This window comes from Stomoxys calcitrans, chromosome 3, assembly GCF_963082655.1.
Source record: "Stomoxys calcitrans chromosome 3, idStoCalc2.1, whole genome shotgun sequence".
Taxonomy (NCBI): Eukaryota; Metazoa; Arthropoda; class Insecta; order Diptera; family Muscidae; genus Stomoxys; species Stomoxys calcitrans.
Window position 1 is genome coordinate 48,177,224 of NC_081554.1, and position 22,598 is coordinate 48,199,821.

At 39.1% G+C, this 22,598-nt stretch overlaps 1 protein-coding gene across 1 annotated transcript in view; it reads left to right on the top strand.

The window, feature by feature from the left end:
• Positions 1 to 22,598, top strand: part of LOC106082776 (transient receptor potential-gamma protein) — a gene marked incomplete in the record, with an annotated part of 109,873 nt that overhangs the window by 63,996 nt on the left and 23,279 nt on the right. The window contains 2 exon segments of the mRNA XM_059365203.1: positions 19,747 to 19,970; positions 20,175 to 20,305. Coding sequence (XP_059221186.1) covers positions 20,193 to 20,305 — 113 coding nt within the window.

A 22,598-nucleotide genomic window follows, 5' to 3' on the forward strand; every position in this document is an offset into this window, starting at 1 on the left:
AGCAGCTGGGTAAAAAAGTCTTTTCATATTCTCAGCACGCTATCTGTGTCAGTTACCAGATTTCCTTCTTTTTTTCTGCAAGAGAGTGTGCCGGCACCAAAGCCACCGGTTTGATGTTTACTTCTTTGGTAGAATTTCCGGACTTTATTTTGACTTCTGTTCATCTCAATTCCATTTGCTTCTTCTTCACGCGGAGTAGACGTTTCTCCTCTCTCCGTTTCTCCCGATACTTCTCCTTCATCTGGCGCATTCTTGGTGGCATCTCGACACTTTTGATCGTACCATGGGTTTCTGCGGGAGGCTTCCGGTACCTGAGTACGGATTTCGCGACATTTTCCATGGGGTAGGCAATGGTTTGCCGGAAGCCACTGTGGCGCAGAGGTTAGCATGTCCGGCTATGACGCCGAACCCCGGGGTTCGAATCCCGACGTGAACATCAAAAAATTGTTCAGCGGTGGTTATCACCTTACTAATGCTGGCTACATTTGTAAGGTATCCTGCCATGTTAAAACTTCTCTATCAAGTGGTGTCGCTATGCGTTCGGATTCGGCATAAAAAAGGAGGCCCCTTATCTCATCGGAACAAGGAGTGTATTCATCAAGCATTTGGGTCAGTCGAGTGAAGTATGCCGTTGCCATCGTGTGTCAGTGTCAGATCGTACTTTTCTCGCTATGCTCAAACGGGTGTGAACCTTTGCTGCAACAAGGTAATGATCCGAATCTGTGTTCGCTCAACGGATCGATCGTACATCTAAGACGCTAGATGAATGCTTTCCATCTATCACAACGTGGTCAATTTGGTTCCTCGTGTTTTGATGTTCAAGAATTTGGCTTTTATGCGGATTTTGTCTAGCCTCTCATCCATCGGAGTAAAGCTTGAGACAAGGTGTTCCAGTCTCCCACTAACCACAAATACACAGCCAAATTCATGTCTCGTGTTATGGCAGCTATATTATAGTTCATCACCGTTTGGTGTTGTTGTGACGCCATTCTCGGTCCACCGAACTTCCTGTGAGGCGGTAATATCTGCATGTCGATTTCTGTTATGAATTCCATTACCCATGCCAAGTATTGTTCGAATCGGTGAATAACAGTTCCCCCGTCTTGAAATCTTAATTGGATGGAGGAGGCATTTGATATGAATTTTACATAAAATTTTCGATGTTTGGTTCCAATATGACGTCCAACATCTATGCTACGTAAAATGCAAATTTTGCCCATGAACATTCCACTAAGGAACAGGGGCAAACTTCTCGTATATCAATGAGTGCAGTCCGATTCAAGTTTAAGCTCAATGATAAGGGGCCTCCTTTTTATAGCCGAGTCCGAACGGCGGGCCACAGTGCGACACCTCTTTGAAGAGAAATTTTACATGGCATAGTACCTCACAAATGTTGCCAGCATTAGGAGGGGAAAACCACCGCTGAAAATTTTTTTTCTTCTGATGGTCTAGCCAGGATTTGAACTCAGGCGTTTAGCGTCATAGGCGGACATGCTAACCTCTGCACTACGGTGGCCTCTGCTCATCCATGCTAAGTATGGTTCACAACTATCTTCAAATTTAATTAGTTATTTTCCGAATTGGATGGAACCTAGTTTAAGACCTTCTGTTCTAGTATCTCCCAGCATCCATTTCGAGTAAAATCTAAACAAGTGCATACAGAAAGAAGTCATCTGAATTAATTGTCCAAAGTGATAAAGTTTATTTGCATGATTTGCTCCAGTTAAAATGTTATCTCAATTTAAACTGAAATGCATGCTTAAAAACCTATTGCCAATGTTCTCAACTTTCATATTCTCTAGAAAAGATTTACCAAAGAATGGCCTACGAGGTTTTGTTGAAAAATAAAGAAAACCATTCTCGATCTTGACCGAAATTTCCATTATATTTCATAACAATACTCGCATGTGAAGGTGTGATTTTCCATTGAATGGAACTACCTGTATACGAGTATTGGTGTGTATGACTATGTGTGTTTGTCCAATGTTAATATGAATTTAAATTTCCATAGTGTCAATGTCATCGAAATATTGCAACGAAAACAACAAATCCATGATTTTGTTATTGGCTCTATTGTATTCACTCTGATAGTCCATAACATCATCATCATGGTTAGCATTGTCATTGACTTAATTTTTCAAATCACTATTGAAGGCTTCATCTTCAGGTTGAAACAACAAAGATTCTCTAAATTGCCTCAATATCTATGCAAGTGTGTGTCTATCAACTTTGGACGGAAAAAAACTGGACATGTTTTTCTTTGTCCATGGCATAGACAGCAACAAAATATTTGAATGAATTTTTCTCATAAATATGCCATCACTTTTGAAAATGTTACTCTTTTGTTTGAATGAATGTGCGAGTACTCGAAGTAAAAGTATAAAAGTATTACCCCCTTCCCCTCGAGAGTTGCCTTTTAATATATGCAGAAAAAATAACACAAAAACAAAATACAACAACAATTGACCCAGATTTGTGAATATTTTAAAAAATACTCAAGATATATTAGTTGCTTCTTGTTTTCCCCTCCCCCTTTCTTGTTTTCGCCACACTCACGCAAGCAAATACATACATGAACGGCATGTATGCACTACTCTCTCTCCCTCTCTCACTCTCTCTCGCATACGGCTATGCATGTAACAACAGCAGTAAAATGAAAATGTACTCCCACAACAAAATATACAGTGTGTGGAGGAAGCTCATGAAGATAAGAATTATAATTTGCGATTATATGGAGAAAAGTCAATGGATGCTTCAGTATTTGCATATACTTTTTATATCCACCACGATAGGAACACCTTAAAATATAGATCTGCGACCATATAAAGTACAATACATATGTATATTAGGGATCGTCGTGAGATTCTAAATCGATCTAGTCATGTCCATCTATCCTCTGTTGAATGTCAAAACCAAACTACTGGTCGACATTTTGCACAATTTTAGAGGCGCCTCGGTACCCGAGTTCATAGCATGCTCGGACTGCCAGATACCTTGGTCTGCCGCTACTGTGGTATTAAAATGGACTTGAGTCTGTAAATGACTGCCACTCTTACCTAACCTAACCTACTATTAATATAGTTTTGGGATTGTATATAAGCTCAATCGGTCCTTGGTTCCATGATTTAGCTCCCATATGAGCTATGGGAATGGATTTGACTTCTTGAGCTTGAGCACATGAAGGCAAAATTCTTCCACATCAGCTTTATTTGCGCCAGACCAAGGATATTTTCTACGAGCGCCAAGAAAAGGAATATGACCGCTGTCCCGCCCATGATATTAAAATCACTCTGGGAGATTTTAATGCAAAAATAGGAAAGGAAAATGCTACTGAAGCCAAGAATGCGGCATACGGATCAACCCTGCAATCAGTTGTAACGCGTCAGATGAAGGAGGGTTATAAGAGGAAAAAGAGGGAGGAGAAAGGTCTATTCTGCAGAAAGAAAAGAAAATGGAATGGACGTGAGTGTGAGCCAATTGAAATGTACAGGAGTCAGAATGAAGTGCGGAAATTCTACCAAAGAATTAAACATCAAAACGAGGGCTTTGGTGCAACCACATCCTCCTGCAGAAACAAATAAGGAAAACAGGCAACTAATACAGATAGTGTACTTGGGATATAGAAAAAAAAATTTCCCAGCTGCTAGTGTTCGAAAATGGCGGCCAATAGGGTAATGCAGAATCAATCCCAGATGATGGTATAGAATGTTTACCTTCTAGTCAAAATGAGTTTCAAGTAGCAGTGACCCGACTGAAGAATAACAAGGCAGCAGAAGTCAATGGTTTGCTCGCTGAACTTTTTAAGACCTGAAGTAACACGCTGATTACTAAACTAAATTTCCCATGAACATTCCACTAAAAAACAGGGGATACATCTCGCATATTAATGAGTGCAGTTCGATTAATTTTTAAGCTCAATGATAAGAGCGCCTCCTTTTTTCTGCCGAGTCCGAACGGCGTGCCGCATAGCAACATCATTTGATAGAGAAGTTTTAACATGGCAAGATACCTTACAAATGTCGCCAGCATTAGTAAGGGGATAACCACCGTTAAAAGTTTTGTTGATGTTCACGCCGGGATTTGAACCCAGGCATTCGGAGCATACAGAGGACATAAGAGGAGGATACTGCAGAACCAATCCCTGATGATGGTATAGAATGTTTACCTCCTAGTCAGAATAAGGTCCAAGAAGCTGTGACCCGACTGAAGAACAACAAGGCAGCAGGAGCCAACGGGTTACCCGCTGTACTATTAAAGACTAGAAACGATACGCTGATCAGGCGTATGCATTAGCTCGTTTGCGCGATCTGGCTAGAAGAATGCATACCCGATGATTGGAACCTCAGCTAACTATGTTCCGTACACAAGAAAGGAGACAAAACAGAATGTGCTAACTACAGAGGAATAAATCTCCTCCCCATCGCATACAAGATACTCTCATCGCATACAACTCTTACCATCTCTTCGTTCACTACATAGCCGCTTTCGACAGCCCTATACGTTCATAAGTATTTCAAGTCATTTCTGAGTTTGGTATCCCTGCAAAATTAATAAGACCCTGCAGGATGTTTTCCTGCGAGTATTGTGTCATATCCATTCACATCTGCACCTCGTATTCTCCAGCAGTGTATTAAAGAGATCACTCGATAATCTCAATCCTTGTCTGAAAACTCATGTGGTATTGAATGCTTCAGAGAGATTCTCTCCTATTCTTACTGAGAAACGTGTAACAGCAAGTGTCATCCTGCAGGTTAGGTTTAAGTGGCAGTCTACCATCAAACTCACTTAGACGGCAGATTGCTACTTAAACCTAACCTCCAACACCACACGAGTTTTCACACAAGGAAACAGCTTACCATGCGATCTCTTAAATATTGTGCTGGAGAAGATTATAGAAGAAGCAAACAAGAGAACAAATTCTACTCGCCTTTGCCGAGTAGCATCAAACAGATGCTACTTTGGATTGAGTAGGCAGTTTAGAAACAAGGCCGTCTCTCGATAGACGAAGATTACACTATACGAGACACTGATACTACCCGTGTTGTTATATGGTTCCGAGGCATGGGTACTTGTGAAAGCAGACAAGGCAGTGCTTAGAGTGGTTGAGAGAAATATTCTTTGCAATATTAATGGAGCAGTTTTCATTGATGAAAAATATAGGCGTCGTATGAACTACTAACTGTATGAGCTGTATGCCGACTTTAGCATAGTTACACGTATCAAAATACAACGGTTGCGTTGGCTAGGTATGTCATGTTGTCAGAATGAATGAAGAAGCTTCAGCGAAAAAGTCTTGTAAAGGCAAGCATTGTGGTACACGTAAACCGGTACTACCAAAACTCAGATGAAAATACATCTCGAAGCTTGGTGTCAGAGATTTTAGAAGGAGTGCAGAAGAGCGACGCGCTTGAAATTCTATTTTAAGTTCGTCTAATGGGACAAAAATATTCTGTCATAGCCATGTAAAGTAAAGTAGTAAACCACAGGCGCATAATATGCAAGGCATATAGGCCTGTTCTGGTTTTCGAAAACGCAAAATGGAAGATTTATTTCCCTTAGATTTTCCAAACCTTGCCATATCTATGTTGGGATGCAAACTCTAATTAAATTTCTATATAGTAAGAGGAACTTCAACTTGTATCAAACGATAAAAGAAGAGGACTTAGAAAATATAGGCACAACAGTTCTTTTTCGTTTTGCGTTTTCGAAAACCGGAATAGGCCTGATAGAGTTGACTTGGATTGCCGGAAAAAAGGCACATTTCCCTCTATGATGCATAGTTTAGAAATATGATATTCGTACGTTTAGGTACTAAAAAGTAACAAAACGTACGAAGTGGTACATATATGCCCAGTGCGAATGGAAAGAGCTAGAATTATGTTCTTGGGCTCAAATTAGAGAGCGTCTCAAAAAAATAAGGTTTAGTAAAAAAAAATTTTGGAAAACCGTACCGGAAGTGGAGAAATAGCAAGTTTAGTACCACAATTGGTATTATTTGGTACTTTCTTTGTGAATTGAACTAGAGCTCCGAATTTTGGAAACTCTGAATATAGCAATCTTCATTGGGTGACTAAGAGTTTTTGGAAATTTGAATTAAGTACTAAAAACAGTACCAAAAAGGAACGAAATGGGTGAATTTTGTACAGGGCGGGTGGATAGATGTAGAATTTAACTTATAAGAAAGAAAAGAAAGAAGTGAAAAGAAAAATGAAAAAATAGTACTGGGAACGGAAGAAAAAGTACATTTAGTAACGCAATTGGTACCATTTTGTACTAGAGGTCTTAAATTTAGGATATAGGTACAACTAGCAAATATGTGATGGGTGATTAAATGATCTATTCAAAATTCGTACATTTTGGTATTAAAATTTATACCATTTGGTACTTTCTTTACAGATTGAGTTTTTTGGTATCAAAATTTCTGTTCAGATGGAGCTTGAGGTCTAAAATTTGGCATATAGGTACAACTAAGAAATATATTATGGGTGGCTAAATGATCTATTCACCATTCGCACATTTTGGTACCATTTGGTACTTTCTTCATAGATGGAGCTAGAGGTCTGAAATTTGGCATGTAGATATAAAAAATATATGATTTGAGACCTAATGATCTATTTATTGTAGAATTCGAACATTTTTTAATTGAAAACATTTTTATTTTCACGTACATTTTTAATTGAAAAAATTTGGAGTCACGAATTAAGGCCCATTTCCTTTTAGGAAGCATTATTTAAAAGATATGGCCATATTTTTTAGTTTTCGTACCGAAATTTCTTATTTAGGTAGATTTTGAACGAAATTTTGAAATAAGGTCTGCTTCCCTCTAGGACGCATAGTTTGGGAGTTACATCCAATTCAAAGTTTTCCTGCTGAAATTTAGATTTTTAATAACTTTTCGATGAAATCTTTCACTTTTTGATTGAGTCTTTGGCTTATTTCCCTTTTCGACGCATATTTGGTTTTCGGAACACTGTAATTACAACCACTTTCTCACCCACAACTTATTTCAATAAATATTTGCCATTTTCATTGTGGGTAGATTGATTTAGGCGAACTGCGTCCATGCGTCTGTTTACCTCCGGCACTGATTGGTTTCCATCAACCGAAATGCGCTCTAATGGATGTCAAATGGCTTCTTCTTGAGTATGGGGAATCATTTGCATTGGAGAACATGTTACATTGCTCGTGCCACAAACAATTTTTCAACGATCCTTCAGTTCATATCCAAATAAATAATTAAAGCTAAATACTCACCCACTCAGTTTGTCGATGAAATTAATCATTTATTTATGAACAATTGGGGACTTTTGTGCTGAAATGTAATTGAAAGACAAAATAAAATTGATATAATAGCTCAAAGCGATTTATATTAATAGCGTATGCGTTATTTAAACATCATAGGAGAAATAAGTTTAGACTGTGTCAATAGGTTATAGTATTTTCCCCCTCGAAATGAAGACACTGAGTTGAGTCGACCTCAAGTTTTCACCTATAGGAAAAAAGACTTTCAAGCTAAGACAAGGTTTTTCCTAAATGCTGGTGTTACTGATCCAGCAATAATTGGGGTCTTGACCCTTTGCCTGTAATCAAAAAGAAGAAACTCCCTTAGTTGGGTTTGTAGATGACCAGGCTAACCCAGCTTTGGCATAGGAGTCATGCAACATATCACCGCCACATGGGAATCTTCTAATTTTCCTAGGTGGACAAAAATATTGTTGGCCGAAGGGTCATTGATGATATCGCTTTAGACAAGTTTGCGATGTCAGTTATAGACAAGAAGCGTATGGAGTATGGTAGTAAATGCACTTCTGGAAGTCTTGCTGGAGTGTCCAGCAGTCGATGCAAACAGATCTCTCTAAGCTGTGAACGTACTGCAGCGGCCTTAGAAAGGCTTTCGAGATTTGACCGACAGAGCGACAGATGTTGTGTATAAGGCCGTTGAAACCTTGATCATAGCGTGTAGCTCCAACTGAATCCGATAATGATTTCGATGTATTCATTTCGACAAGGCTGGCGGACATTTCTCTAATCATTCAGTTTCATATAAGAAGTGATTGTAGGATCTTATGGAGAAATCATAAACTCTAGGCAGCGTTCAAGGAATCCCCCCTTAACATGCAAAATGCAAATTTTGGGCCATGAACATTCCACTAAGGAACAGGGGCAAACTTCTCACCTATCAATGAGTGCAGTCCGAATCAAGTTTAAGCTCAATGACAAGTGGCCTCCTTTTTATAGCCGAGTTCGAAAGGCGTGCCGCAGTGCGACACCTCTTTGGAGAGAAGTTTTACATGGCATAGTACCTCACAAATGTTGCCAGCATTAGGAGGGGAAAACTACCGCTGAAAATTTTTTCTGATGGTCTCGCCAGGATTCGAACCCAGGCGTTCAGCGTAATAGGCGGACATGCTAACCTCTGCGCTACGGTAGCCTCCGCCCCCTTAACATATGCCTAATTAATTTCAAGAAACAATGATGTTTTATCAAGACCAAAGGCACACCCATGTTTACCAATAAAGCATCAGATCCAGAATCCGTAGTTAGGAGACTAAAGGACCTAAACTAAAATAAACGGAAAGATTCAGTATTAGTACCGGATCTCGGCAGTTTCCAAAACCTTAACAAGACTAAAGGAGTTGTATGATACGAGAAGACAAATATGTTTAGCAGTGGTAAGAGGAAGGACTTAATGGGCGCTTCACTAAGGCCAAAGGCACAAGGCCTGCTGAAACTGTTTTTCTCGCCGACCCTTAGGTATGATTCCAGTTTCCTTACTCTCTTCTTTCTTATGGCCAGTCAATGCACCTTCTTGTATCATTACGATGGCAGGGCAGCATGATAGCCTTGTGTCCAACTGGTTTCACCCCTCTTAGTAAAATTAGTGTCTCAATGAAGAACAAGTAAAAGCATGCTGAGTTCTGCCGGGCCGAATCTTATATACCATCCGCCATAGTTCGCATTTGTTGAGTTCTTTACCCGATATCTCTTTATAGGCAAACAGAAAATGATGGACAAGAAATGCTAGGTTATTGCAGCTATACAAAGTTATGAACCGATTGGGGCCATATGTTGGAGAGCAAAATAGAAGTCATTGTTCAAAATGTCAGACAAATCGGATAAGAATTTCACCCTTTGGTTTAAATGGCAGTCTGCCATCTGAATCCCTTGGACGTTTTCGTCCATTGTGATACTACAGGAACAAGAGAAGGAAGATGCCTCCTAGTTCCTACCATTGAACCATCCAGAAAGCCCAACAACTTGCGAATGTTCACATCCGCTAAATGAGACAAGTTCTCAAAAAAATAAGAACCTAAAGTGGAACTGCTTCCGACAGCCAGTGCACACGCAGCAGATGTTCAATAGTCTCTTCTTCTTCGATGTCCTCACAGCTTCTGCAAAAGTCGTTACTTGCAACCTTTAGTCTGTCACCATTTTTTCCGATCAGTCATAACGGACACAATGACTGAGACGTCTGTTCTAGCCAGCGACAGCAAAGCGGAAGACCTCTTCAAGTCTAGATTTGGACACATAATTTTGGAATGTTCAACTTCCTGAGGATAGGTTCTTAGCTTAGAGATCTCAGATGTCTCCTCCCCGCAGGTGCTGAATTCCGCCCAGGATTTGTTCTGAGCCTTTTTCAGCTCGCCCTATAGTAGCTCAGGAAGTAAAGTCGGGAGATCTGTATATATGGCAGCTAAATCAGAAAATATTTGGCAAGAATATTGAAGGTCGCACAGTGGGCCAAATGGCAAAAAAATTGGAAATAAGTCTACAACTTTTTATCTGTTGATTTTAGCCATACAAAATGTTCTAGACATTTGTAGAGGAGGACATAGGCTTTCAGAAAAGTGCTGTTGTTGGTCCATATCTTTAATACAGGGTGAGCTACAGGGTGTCAAAGTTGACCACTTTTGACTTCTCCAAGCTTCTGGGGGCCATAACTTTTGATCTACTCAACCGATTTACATGATTTAGGACTCTAGAGAAAGAGCTTGACAAGATCTAAAAAACTTATGCATAAAGTACCATGCCATCGTGTACTGTTAAGGAGTTATGAATTGTTTAATTTTAAAATATGAAAATTTGGCCTTGGTTTTTTTCAGTGTTTTTTAAATAACTCCGTCAATTTTAAAGCTATAAACTTCATACTTCACACAAATTATGCCAGCATATGTGTGCATAAAATACAAAAGGAATCACGTGAATATCTTTGGCGGTTTAAAAATGGCATCGTTTTCAATATGAAAAATATTTTTTTTGTCAAAAAATTGCAAAATTTTTCAAAAAAGATACTCCCATTTCCTTTAAGTTTTCGCAAACTTTGGCCATCAAAGCATTATCATTTCTTTCCATTTTCACAAAGTCGAGGTATTAAGAAAAGTTTTAAGTGCTAATTTGGCTAATTTCGATATCAAACAACACCGTTATCTTAAGACCAAAATGGCCAATTTTTTTACTAAACTTCAAAAGTTTCTCACTGGAAAAAAAGTTCCACGGGGATTTTTTCGCTTTTTTTGAACTTAAATGAAAGCTTAAAATGTTCCCAACATTTTAAGGTATGTCTCGCCATATCCTAGCCATAAATGAGATCGTAGCGATCAAAATACTGAAAAAAGTCAATTTTCAAGTAGTGCTATATTCATTGCTAAAAAACAAGTATTACGTCACATTTTATTGCAAAGATGTTAAATAAACTTTTATTTGGTAACACTTCTTCTACAAAACACAAAAAGAATCATGGAAATATCTCTATTCTATTCCATTTTATGGAACCGGCAATAAAAAAGTCAATTTTTCAAAAAAGTCGAATTTCCCAAATTTTGTTTTTGTTGTCCTAATTGCACATGACACACTATAGCCATATTTACGCAACATACCTTATCGTAAAGGAAATTTTCATACCTTTCCAACGATGTATAAAACATTTCTCAACTCGGATTCTATCTACTCTAAAATTCATTTACACTTCATTAAACTCTATATAAAAATGTCTATTTGTGAAATGGAACCTTATATGGGGCCTACACTAAAACATTGATAGATTTGCCCAGGGTTTACAATACAAATGTGTTAGAATAAAAAAAGGTCTCCTGCCAAAGTTTAAAAAAATTGGAATAAAAATATGTGTTTTAGAGCGAAAACACTTCGCATCGGCGTGCGTTTGTATAGTACCTACATCTATTTTTAATGTAAGCTGATGATTTTTGAATAAAAAGTAACCTAGAAATATACCTGCATATATATATATATTTGTGTTAAGATTTGATGCAGACAAATGTTACCTGTTTCGCTATGTCGAATTCCCAGGAAATCCACCGTATCAATGAATGTGAAAAAACCTACCCATAAAAAATTCATTGTCATTTTTTTTAACCAAATTCGAGTCCAGGTAAATAATTATAGAAGAGTAAGTAAAAAGAGGCACTTTGGACCCCTTTTTACGATTGCGTCTGATACCTGAAATGGGTCATTAATTGTGAATATATTGCATAAATATTTGAACAAAATCCAAATTTTCTTCATTATATTTTGTAGAGGCGTAAAGGACATTTATAAGTTATGGAAGTCATACTGAAGTATTCCACTCTTTCGAAAATTGTATGGGACATCAAAAATGATTCCAAATCATACACGGAGTCATTTAAGGAACTTGTTTACACTTTGGACCACATATATGGAATAAGGCTAAATAAAGACGCTTTAGACAAACTTGAAAAATTCTACAAATCATTTGAGAGAAGGTTGCCAGAATGTTCATTCGCAAAAATCAAGTTTTTCAAAATGTATGAGAAGTGGCTGAAATCGGATCTACTTATTGAAATTAAACCGCTGATTCCCGGCCGGCCTAGCAAAGCATACGACGAAGTTACGGAGAAAACCAAAAAGAAAAAACAAGAGGAACTATTGGCGGCACATCCGCCAAATTTAATAAAAGATACGTTCAAAACAGCATTGTTAAAAACACAACCAAAAAATGTTGGACGAATTGTCGATGTTTTACCATTAGCATCTCCGAAAAGGGTAAAGAGAATGGTAGAAAGTATTCCAACTCCAAAATCGACTACAGAATTCACGGAGGAAGATGCACTGGCCCTGATTTTGAACCTAGGCCTCTCAAGAAACAAATACTCAACAATGAGGAAGGCTCTTCGTGAAAAAGGATGGGGTTGTTTACCCTCAAAACATAAATTGTACAACACCAGGACGAAAATGGTGCCATCAAATATATACGTGGACGAATTAAAAGCAAGAGTGAAACTTGCTGATCTTGTTGAAAATACAGCTGTTAGAATTATTTCTAATTTTACTGAAGAACAGTTGAACACATGTAATAATTCCGAAGTGGTTTTGATCAGCAAATGGGGTTGTGATGGATCATCTGGATTTTCCGAATATAAGCAACAAACAGAAATAGATACCAACTTCGCATCAATTTTCATGGCATCATTAGTACCATTGAGAATGAGATTGTACAAGGACCAATCTTCATCATCGAAAGAAAATGCATTTCAAGATATATGGATAAATAGAACACCTGGGTCAAAATATTTATGTCGCCCAATTCGGTTTGAGTATACAAAGGAAGACCGGAACACAACACGATCTTTGGTGAACGAAATAAAGGAAGAAATTGCTGCATTACCCATGATTGTTATAAACCAATTGGGAAGAAATATAAAAGTTTCGTTTCAACTACAACTCACTATGATCGATGGAAAGGTGGCAAACGCATTAACTGGCGTTATGTCCAATTGGAGATGCAATATTTGTGGCAAGAAGAATGGGCAATTCGAGGACAAGTCTGATGAAAATTTAGTAAACGAAAATGCGCTCAATTTCGGTATTTCGCCCCTGCACTGTAGAATTCGATTCATGGAGTATTGTTTGCATTTATCGTATGACCTTAAATATCGGACTAGCCCTGGAAACCGCGATGTCTCTGCTAGAAACAACCAAGATCTTCACAAAATGAGGCAGGAAGAGAAGAATCGAATCCAGTTGGAGTTTAAACAAAAGGGACTTATAATAGATAAACCTCTTTACGGATACGGAAGCACAAATGATGGCAACTCGGCAAGGCGGTTTTTTGAGGACCCCGTATCGACATCTAAAATAACCGGTCTTGATGAACACTTGCTAAGACGATTCAAAGTGATTTTGGCTGTAATCAATAGCAAAAAGATGATAAATTCAACCAAATTTGAAGCTTATAGTAATGACACAAAAAACATTTTATCTGATTTATATTCGTGGAAAGCTTTAACACCGACAGTACATAAAGTCTTACATCATGGCAAGGAAATTGTGGAATACAACATACTTCCGTTAGGAGAACTTACAGAAGAAGCTCAGGAATCCCGTAATAGAGATGTTAAACAGTTCCGGCTTTTCAATACCCGAAAGAGCACCAAATTTAACCAAAATTATGATTTACTTCAATATTTATTGTTATCGTCTGATCCGGTACTATACAGCATCAGAACTAAATGGCTACCAAAAATATGTGACGATATAGATAAGGACGATCCCGATGCCATTCAAATTAAAGAGCTTTTAAATTTTGATACCTTAGATTATTTGGTAGAGAATAAAATCAAATAATACAAAACTAAAATGCTTTTTTATTTTGGGAGTAGCTAATATACATATAAACGCACGCCGATGCGAAGTGTTTTCGCTCTAAAACACATATTTTTATTCCAATTTTTTTAAACTTTGGCAGGAGACCTTTTTTTATTCTAACACATTTGTATTGTAAACCCTGGGCAAATCTATCAATGTTTTAGTGTAGGCCCCATATAAGGTTCCATTTCACAAATAGACATTTTTATATAGAGTTTAATGAAGTGTAAATGAATTTTAGAGTAGATAGAATCCGAGTTGAGAAATGTTTTATACATCGTTGGAAAGGTATGAAAATTTCCTTTACGATAAGGTATGTTGCGTAAATATGGCTATAGTGTGTCATGTGCAATTAGGACAACAAAAACAAAATTTGGGAAATTCGACTTTTTTGAAAAATTGACTTTTTTATTGCCGGTTCCATAAAATGGAATAGAATAGAGATATTTCCATGATTCTTTTTGTGTTTTGTAGAAGAAGTGTTACCAAATAAAAGTTTATTTAACATCTTTGCAATAAAATGTGACGTAATACTTGTTTTTTAGCAATGAATATAGCACTACTTGAAAATTGACTTTTTTCAGTATTTTGATCGCTACGATCTCATTTATGGCTAGGATATGGCGAGACATACCTTAAAATGTTGGGAACATTTTAAGCTTTCATTTAAGTTCAAAAAAAGCGAAAAAATCCCCGTGGAACTTTTTTTCCAGTGAGAAACTTTTGAAGTTTAGTAAAAAAATTGGCCATTTTGGTCTTAAGATAACGGTGTTGTTTGATATCGAAATTAGCCAAATTAGCACTTAAAACTTTTCTTAATACCTCGACTTTGTGAAAATGGAAAGAAATGATAATGCTTTGATGGCCAAAGTTTGCGAAAACTTAAAGGAAATGGGAGTATCTTTTTTGAAAAATTTTGCAATTTTTTGACAAAAAAAATATTTTTCATATTGAAAACGATGCCATTTTTGTATTTGTATTTTATGCACACATATGCTGGCATAATTTGTGTGAAGTATGAAGTTTATAGCTTTAAAATTGACGGAGTTATTTAAAAAACACTGAAAAAAACCAAGGCCAAATTTTCATATTTTAAAATTAAACAATTCATAACTCCTTAACAGTACACGATGGCATGGTACTTTATGCATAAGTTTTTTAGATCTTGTCAAGCTCTTTCTCTAGAGTCCTAAATCATGTAAATCGGTTGAGTAGATCAAAAGTTATGGCCCCCAGAAGCTTGGAGAAGTCAAAAGTGGTCAACTTTGACACCCTGTAGCTCACCCTGTATTAAAGATATGGACCAACAACAGCACTTTTCTGAAAGCCTATGTCCTCCTCTACAAATGTCTAGAACATTTTGTATGGCTAAAATCAACAGATAAAAAGTTGTAGACTTATTTCCAATTTTTTTGCCATTTGGCCCACTGTGGGTCGTTGTACAAAATTTCAGCCAAATCGGCTTAGAATTGCGCCTTCTAGAGGTTCAAGAAGTACAGTCGAAAGATTGATTTATATGGCGGCTATATCAGGTTTTGGACCGATTTAGACCCTAAGGGTCTCAGGAGGTGCAAATTTCCGGCCAAGATTACAGCCTTTCTCGTAGTAAAGAAGTAAAGACGGGAGATCTGTATTTATGGCAGCTATATCAGGTTATGAACCGATTCAGAAAATATTTGGCAAGCATATTGAAGGTCATTGTACAAAATTTCAGCCAAATCGGCTAAGAATTGCGCCTTCTAGAGGTTCAAGAAGTACAGTCGAGAGATCGATTTATATGGGGGCTATATCAGGTTTTGGACCGACTTAGACCCTAAGGCCTCAGATGTCGCCCCCCAGGAGGTGCAGACTTTCGCCTAAGATTACAGCCTTTTTCAGCTCGCCCTATAATAGCTCGAGAAATTAAATCGGCAGATCTGTATATATGGCAGCTATATCAGGTTATGAACCGATTCAGAAAATATTTGGCAAGCATATTTGGAAGGTCATAGGAGAAGTCGTTGTACAAAATTTCAGCCAAATCGGTTAAGAATTGCGCCTTCTAGAGGCTCAAGAGGTACGGACGGCAGATCGGTTTATATGGGGGCTATATCAGGTTTTGGACCGATTTAGACACTACTAGGCACAGTAGTTGAAAGTCAAAACAAAGCAATTCATGCGAACCATATTTGGCTCTATGTTTAAGGTCATAGAATAGTTCGTTGCACAAAATTTCAGCCAAATCAGTTAAGAATTGGGCTATTTAGAGGCTCAAGAATTGAATTCGGGAGATAGGTTTATATGGCAGCTATATCAGGTTATGAACCGATTCAAACCATATTTTGCAAATATATTAATGGTTATAGGAAAAGTCTTTGTACAAAATTTCAGCCAAATATGATAATAATTGCGCATATAGAGTCTCAAGAAGTCAAGATCCGAGATCGGTTTATATGGCAGCTATATCAGGTTGTGTACCAAGAAGTCAAGATCCGAGTTCGGTTTATATGGCAGCTATATCAGGTTATGTACCGATTTTGACCATACTTAGCACAATTGTTAAAAGTTAAAATAAAATATGTCCTGAAAAATTTTAGCAGAATCTGAAAATAATTGCACCCTCTAGAGGCTCAAGAAATCAAGATCCAAAATCTCTCTATATGTAAGCCATATCAAAACTTGGACCGGTATGATCGATTTACAAACCCAAACTACATACACTAATAGAAAGTATTTGTGTAAAATTTCAAGCGCCTAGTTTTATTTCTTCGAAAGTTAGCGTACTTTCAACATACGGACAGGCATTGCTAAATCGATATAGAATGTCAAGATCGAGATTATATATACTTTGTCGATCTCAAATCAATAGTTCGATGTGTTATAAAACGGAATCACGAATTTAGTATTTCATACCCTCCACCATTCCTTTAAGGAGGGTAATCCGAGGATAGTCCACTGGCTCTACATTGGCGTGATTAGGTTTACTTATATCTCAGTAGTTCGGTGGACTGCGATACCGAAAAAGTGCAACGTAAGGATAATGCAACTGGTTCAGAGAACATGCTGTCTTGGCATAGGCGGATCGATGGGGACCATGGCTTCTAGGGCTCTGCTGACTATTCTTGATGTGCGACCCATAGTCATACATATTAAGTATGAGGCAGCCACTGCGGCTATGAGACTTAAGGCGATGGGAGAATGGATAGAGAATAGGAGCAGGTAATCAAGGGAACGATAGGAAACGTGGAAGAAATAGAAGAGCTTTCCGATCGGATACCAGCGACGACACTTGAGATCGAGTGCGAGGAACAGCTGCCAGCGGGACGGAACCCTAGTATTGGAAGATCATGTTACACAGATGGATAAAAGCTAGAGAACGGGGTGAGCCTGGGGTTATGCATTTAGACAGAAATTTATTTTCAACTGCGTGACCATAATACGATCCTTTAGGCGGAGATCTAGGCGATCACGGAATGCGTGAGTTGGTATAGTATTAACACGAGGACGAACAGTAAACTTTGTCATCCGGGCAATAATAACCAGAACGGTAAGATCACCAACAGTCTTGGAGTGTAAGAAGGAGATTAACGTCTTCTCTGAGGCCGTCTTCTGCATCGTTTGGGTGCCGGGCCATAACGGAGTAAGGGGAATGAAATAGCTGACGATTTGGCAGTGAAGGCCAGAGGACTGTCGTCAATAAACTTGGTTAACCTGAAGTTTTTCATGTCGACGCAGTCCGAGTCTAAAACTTTAATAGGACAGCACTCACTGATATGTGAGAAGTTTGCTCCTGGACCTTAATGGAGTGTTCATAAGCAAATTTGCATTTAACTACCCTATGAAATGTGGTGAGAGTTCGCATCGCACCCTATTAGTACCTCGTTTCCTGTCTGTTGTACTTATTAATCCTCACCAGCTGTTGCAGGTCCGACGTGGGTGGCGGTGTCGGAGAATCGAAAGGCTGATAAAGTGATGCCAGGTATGCTCCACCGTCTCCCTGTCAACTCTGGGGAAAATACATAATTTTAGTTTTTATGACAAATAGTCGAGGGCCTGGCTGAGTACCAGTGTTAGCATAGAATAATAGGTAGTTGATATGGTTCAGTCCAAAACTTTGGTCCGGGTCGTCAATGGCTCCTGAATTAAGGCAATATGAATTTTGCCCTTGCTGATTTTCTCCATCAGAGCGTGAGTAGCTGTCTCGCTCTGGTGGAGATTTATCTGAACTCAATTATTGCTCCTTCATAAGATGGGCTTCTTGGGAGTGGGTCGTCTGCTCTCTTTTCTTTAGGCTGCATTGAGTTTCCCGTCACATCTTCAGTCTAACACATTACACTTTTTCCATTGTGTGTCCACCTGCGAATTTCTGAATGACACTGTACAAACTCTCCAAAATGGCAAAATGCCACTTTTTCTAAAGGTTTCTACCCAAAGACCACGATGGGCGTTGGCGCCGCAATTCACTATCAAACCGTTAATCCTCTGTAGCTCTTAGTTTCAAAATCTAAAGATTGGCAAGTTTTTACACCTCAGTTGTAGTGAGGAACTTATGACTTTACAACATGTCTCTACCTCTGCCGCGCGGTCAAGGGAGCTCTTCTTTGACTTTGACACGAATAAGGATTCTGAAAGTTTGCGGTATACTCTAAAGAACAAGGACTGGAAAGAAGACTGAAAAATGTTCTCCCAACAATGTAAGTCAATATTTCTCAATTCATCTCTAAGCTCCTTGCTACATTCAATCTGATTCTTCGAACTAGAGGGGATCCCACTTCAGCTTACTACTACTATATTTCCCTTGAAGATACCATTAAGGAAAAGGGGATACTTCTCTCATATGCAAATGCAAATTTTGCCTATGAACAATCCACTAAGGAACTAGGGCAAACTTCTCACATACCAATGAGTGCAGTCCGAATCAAGTTTAAGCTCAAATGATGAGGGGCCTCCTTTTTATAGCCGAGTCCGAACGGCGTGGCGCAGTGCGACACCTCTTTGGAGAGAAGTTTTACATGGCATAGTACCTCACAAATGTTGCCAGCATTAGGAGGGGAAAATCACCGCTGAAAATTTTTTCTGCTGATCTCGCCAGGATTCGAACCCAGGCGTTCAGCGTCATAGGGGGACATGCTAACCTCTACGCTACGATCGCCTCCTCATATGAATGAGTGCAATGGGATTAAATTTTAGGCTCACTGATAAGGGGCCTACTTTTTTATGCCGAGTCCGAACGGCGTGCCGCATAGCGATTCCAATTGGTTGAGAAGTAAGACGATGGCAGGATACCTCATAAATGTAGCCAACAGTAGCAAGGGGATAACCACCACTGAGATAGTTTCTGATGTTCACGCCGGGATTGGAACTCAGGCGTTCGGGGGACATGCAAACCACTGCGGTAGGATGACCTCCAATTTGATATTCGTATTTCCACCAGTTTGATATTCGTGGAAATTCTCGGTCCGTAAACGCTTAGTTGATATTTCACATCTGGGGATTTTTTTAACTTACTTCTTGGAAAGAAAATCTATGAAAAATTTCTAGAAAATCTATTTCTCTTTATAGCTTTTGTATTTTTATTACAATATAATGTCTTTGAATGAATCATATCCCAAACAAAATTATCGCACATCATTTGTTTGGCCTTAGAAAGTGTCGATTGTAATTGAACTCGAACTATTGTGGGAATTGGGTAGCCACATGCAACCTTGGATGGCAAATGAAGTGAAGGAACATAGGTTAATCATATTTTCCCAGTCGCATATTTTCAACTAATCGAATTTTGCTAGAATGAGTGCTCAACAAATGCAATGCAATTTTACGCCATTCAATCAGAAAGTCATTACCATCATCGCCATCATGAGCACAGATAACGTTCGACAAAACCATCATCACTATCATGATGACAATAACAACACTAAGTCCCTTGCAGACACACACACACACACACACATGTACACACCTACAAAGTACAAATTTTATCCATCCATAATTCCAATTCATCCCTGAAGAGAATTATCCTTGGACCACTAAGCAATGCTGCGAATGCGTGCATGTTTATTGCATGTGTGTATGTGTTTTTGAGTTCGATTTGTTCATCTCTCTTTCTTTCTCTCTCTCTCTCTCTCCTTCTTCACTTTTCAGCAGACGAAGGAAAAAAGTTGCACTTTGTCAGCCCGGCTCGCAGGAAATCAGTTTTGGCCCCCATACTTAATAAAATTAAAAACGGCACCGATGCCAATGGCAGTGCCGGAGGCGGCACCAGTAACGGCAGTGGGGGCGGCAATGGTTCAGATACTGAAAAGAAGTCCAATGCCACTGATAGCACAGGTCATATTAGTGTGCAAATAGAACCGGCTAAAAGGGTCAAGGTAAGTTATCCAAGGACTGACGTTGTTTTGGGGTAGAGATTTGAAGGATGCAGCTGCTGCTGCTGGTGGTGCATGCGTTAGTTAGTTGCGCTGTTGTTGATGCTGCATGCAACTGACAGGCGGTGGTGGCCTTCAGATATCTTGTGTTGCGTGTTTCGTTCTGACATGCCAATGTTAAAAATCTAAATTTGTCTTCTTTTTTAGCGTCACAGCATCCACGGCATGATGGAGGAGGAGAACATCATAAGACCTCATCAGGAAATACGCCAATTGACCTTGGAGGAGAAGAAATTTCTGTTGGCTGTGGAGCGTGGCGATATGGCGGGCACTCGAAGGTAGGTCAAAAAAAAAATGAAGGAAACATTTAAGGCGCCAATTGAATGCGAAGAAAATACTGATAAATGTTGCGAAAGGGCCAACTTTAAATTTAAACCGAAGAAAGTTATCTTTAAAAAGTGCACAAAATTTAATTCGCTAACGCCGAATGTATAGAAAAATACCCTAAAATTAAACTGTCTTAGAAAGATTGGAGTTCGTGCTTGGTAAAAATTGGATTGTCAAAAATCAGCAAGTCTAACAATTCAAACAAAAATGGTTCTGAAAAAATTCTGAAAATTCTTTTGAGTTAGATTTTTAGAAACCATGCCGGCATAATAGTTTTCTATGTTAAAATGCAACAGATATGACGGTAGGCTGTCTATTTTGGGCTACAGACTAGTGATTTATAATTATTAGCCATAGATGCTTTATGGCTCAATAAGAAGTCAAACAGCTTTCCTCGTTGGGGAACAGAGTGCAGTCAGTGAGCCACTTCAAAATTCTGTTCAAATTTTCAAATTATGGCACTTGGAGATCATGTTTTCTGAAAACCTGAATGTGTTTTACAAGGACAAACAGAGGGGGTTATGTTCCATGGATGGATAGGAATTTCATTTCGTAGTTGTTCAAGAAGTCAAATACAGAAATAGGTTATAGGGGAGCTATATCAGCTTTCTGACGGATTCAGACCATACTCGGCACGAATTTTGGAGGTCACAGTAAAAGTCAAATTGGGTAAGAATTGCGCACTCTAGAGGCTCAAGAAGTACATTCGTGAGATGGGGGATGGGAGCTATATCAGCTTATGGACTAATTCAGACCCTACACGGCACGATTGTTGGAGGTCACAGTGGAAGGCATCGTGCAAAATTTCAGCCATATTGGCATTTTAAGAGCTCAAGAAGTACATTAGGGAGATCGGTTTATATGGGAGCTATATCAGGTTATAGGCTGGAACTTTGAGCTCCGACTTGTGTGGTGTACATCGTTACCACGTGAAGCTTAACTGAATGCGTCCACAGGTTGCGGATAGTAGAAAGCTCTGTTTTTATGGGGAGTAGCTGCAAATTCGGCAGCGGGCAGTCAGCGATTTTCGAGAGGAGAGTCTCAGTGAGGAGTCAAGTGGCACTAGCTCTTAATTAAAAACTGAATGCCAATGATACTCGAGATGATAAGGCGGGTTATTGGCATCTTACAATAACCTATGGCCAACATAAGCCTCTGTTTCCAGGTTAGGAGCGGCTGGAGGCGAACGTCGGATCTTGGAGCAAACATTTCGCCACAACGAGGAATACATATGCAATCTCACAAAACCCATGCGGTTGGAGCGCTGGGCTAGTAACCCGCCCCCGGAAAAGTATGAGAACTACTATGAGAAACAAAGGAATTGTAACAACATACCCCCCAACGTTGACGACCCACGCAAACGACAAAAGGACCATGATTTGCGGATCTGCACCTGGAATGTCCGCACTCTCTATAGAGAAGGTGCAAGTACAAGGCAGATATTACCACCTTACAGGAAGTGCGATGGACTGGGAATGGCATCACTACAACACAAAACGGTGACGAACTATACTATAGCTGCCATAACACGAGACATGAATTTGGCTATGGATTTGAGGTTAGTCGGAGACTGAAACTTGTCTCCAGCTTTACTCCGGTGGATAAGAGGCTAGCCACAATCCGCATAAAAGCCAAATTTTTCAACATTAGACTTGTTTGTGGCCATGACTCGACGGAAGTCAAGGACAAGCAGACTTAGGATATTTTCTACGAGCGCCTAAAGAGAGAATATGACCGCTGCCCCGATCGATCCGTGGAGTTAATATATCATTACATTGTTACGACAAAGTTTCGCACCCATGGCGAGGACAGTACGATCTGACTCTGTACGGAAGCTGGATTTTGAAAAGCTGCAAACACAACAGATGGCAACGGCATACTCTACTCGACTGACCCAACTACTTGATAAAAGCACTGCTTGTTCCGATAATATAAAGGCGCAGTGGCAAACCATTGCCCACTCCATGAAAAATGCCGCGAAGTCCGTACTTGGGTATCGCAAGAAACCCATGGTACGACCAAGAGTGTCGAAATGATGCTGAAGCCAAGAATGCGGCAATAAGTAGCAACGCGCCAGGTTAAGGAGTGGTATAAGGAGAAAAGCAGAGAGGAGAAACATCTTTTCCGCAGAAAGAAAAAGGAAATGGAAAGACGTGAGTGTGAGCGAATTGAGATGTACAGGAGTCAGAATGAAGTCCGGAAATTCAACCAAAGAATCAAACATCAAACTGATGGCCTTGGTGC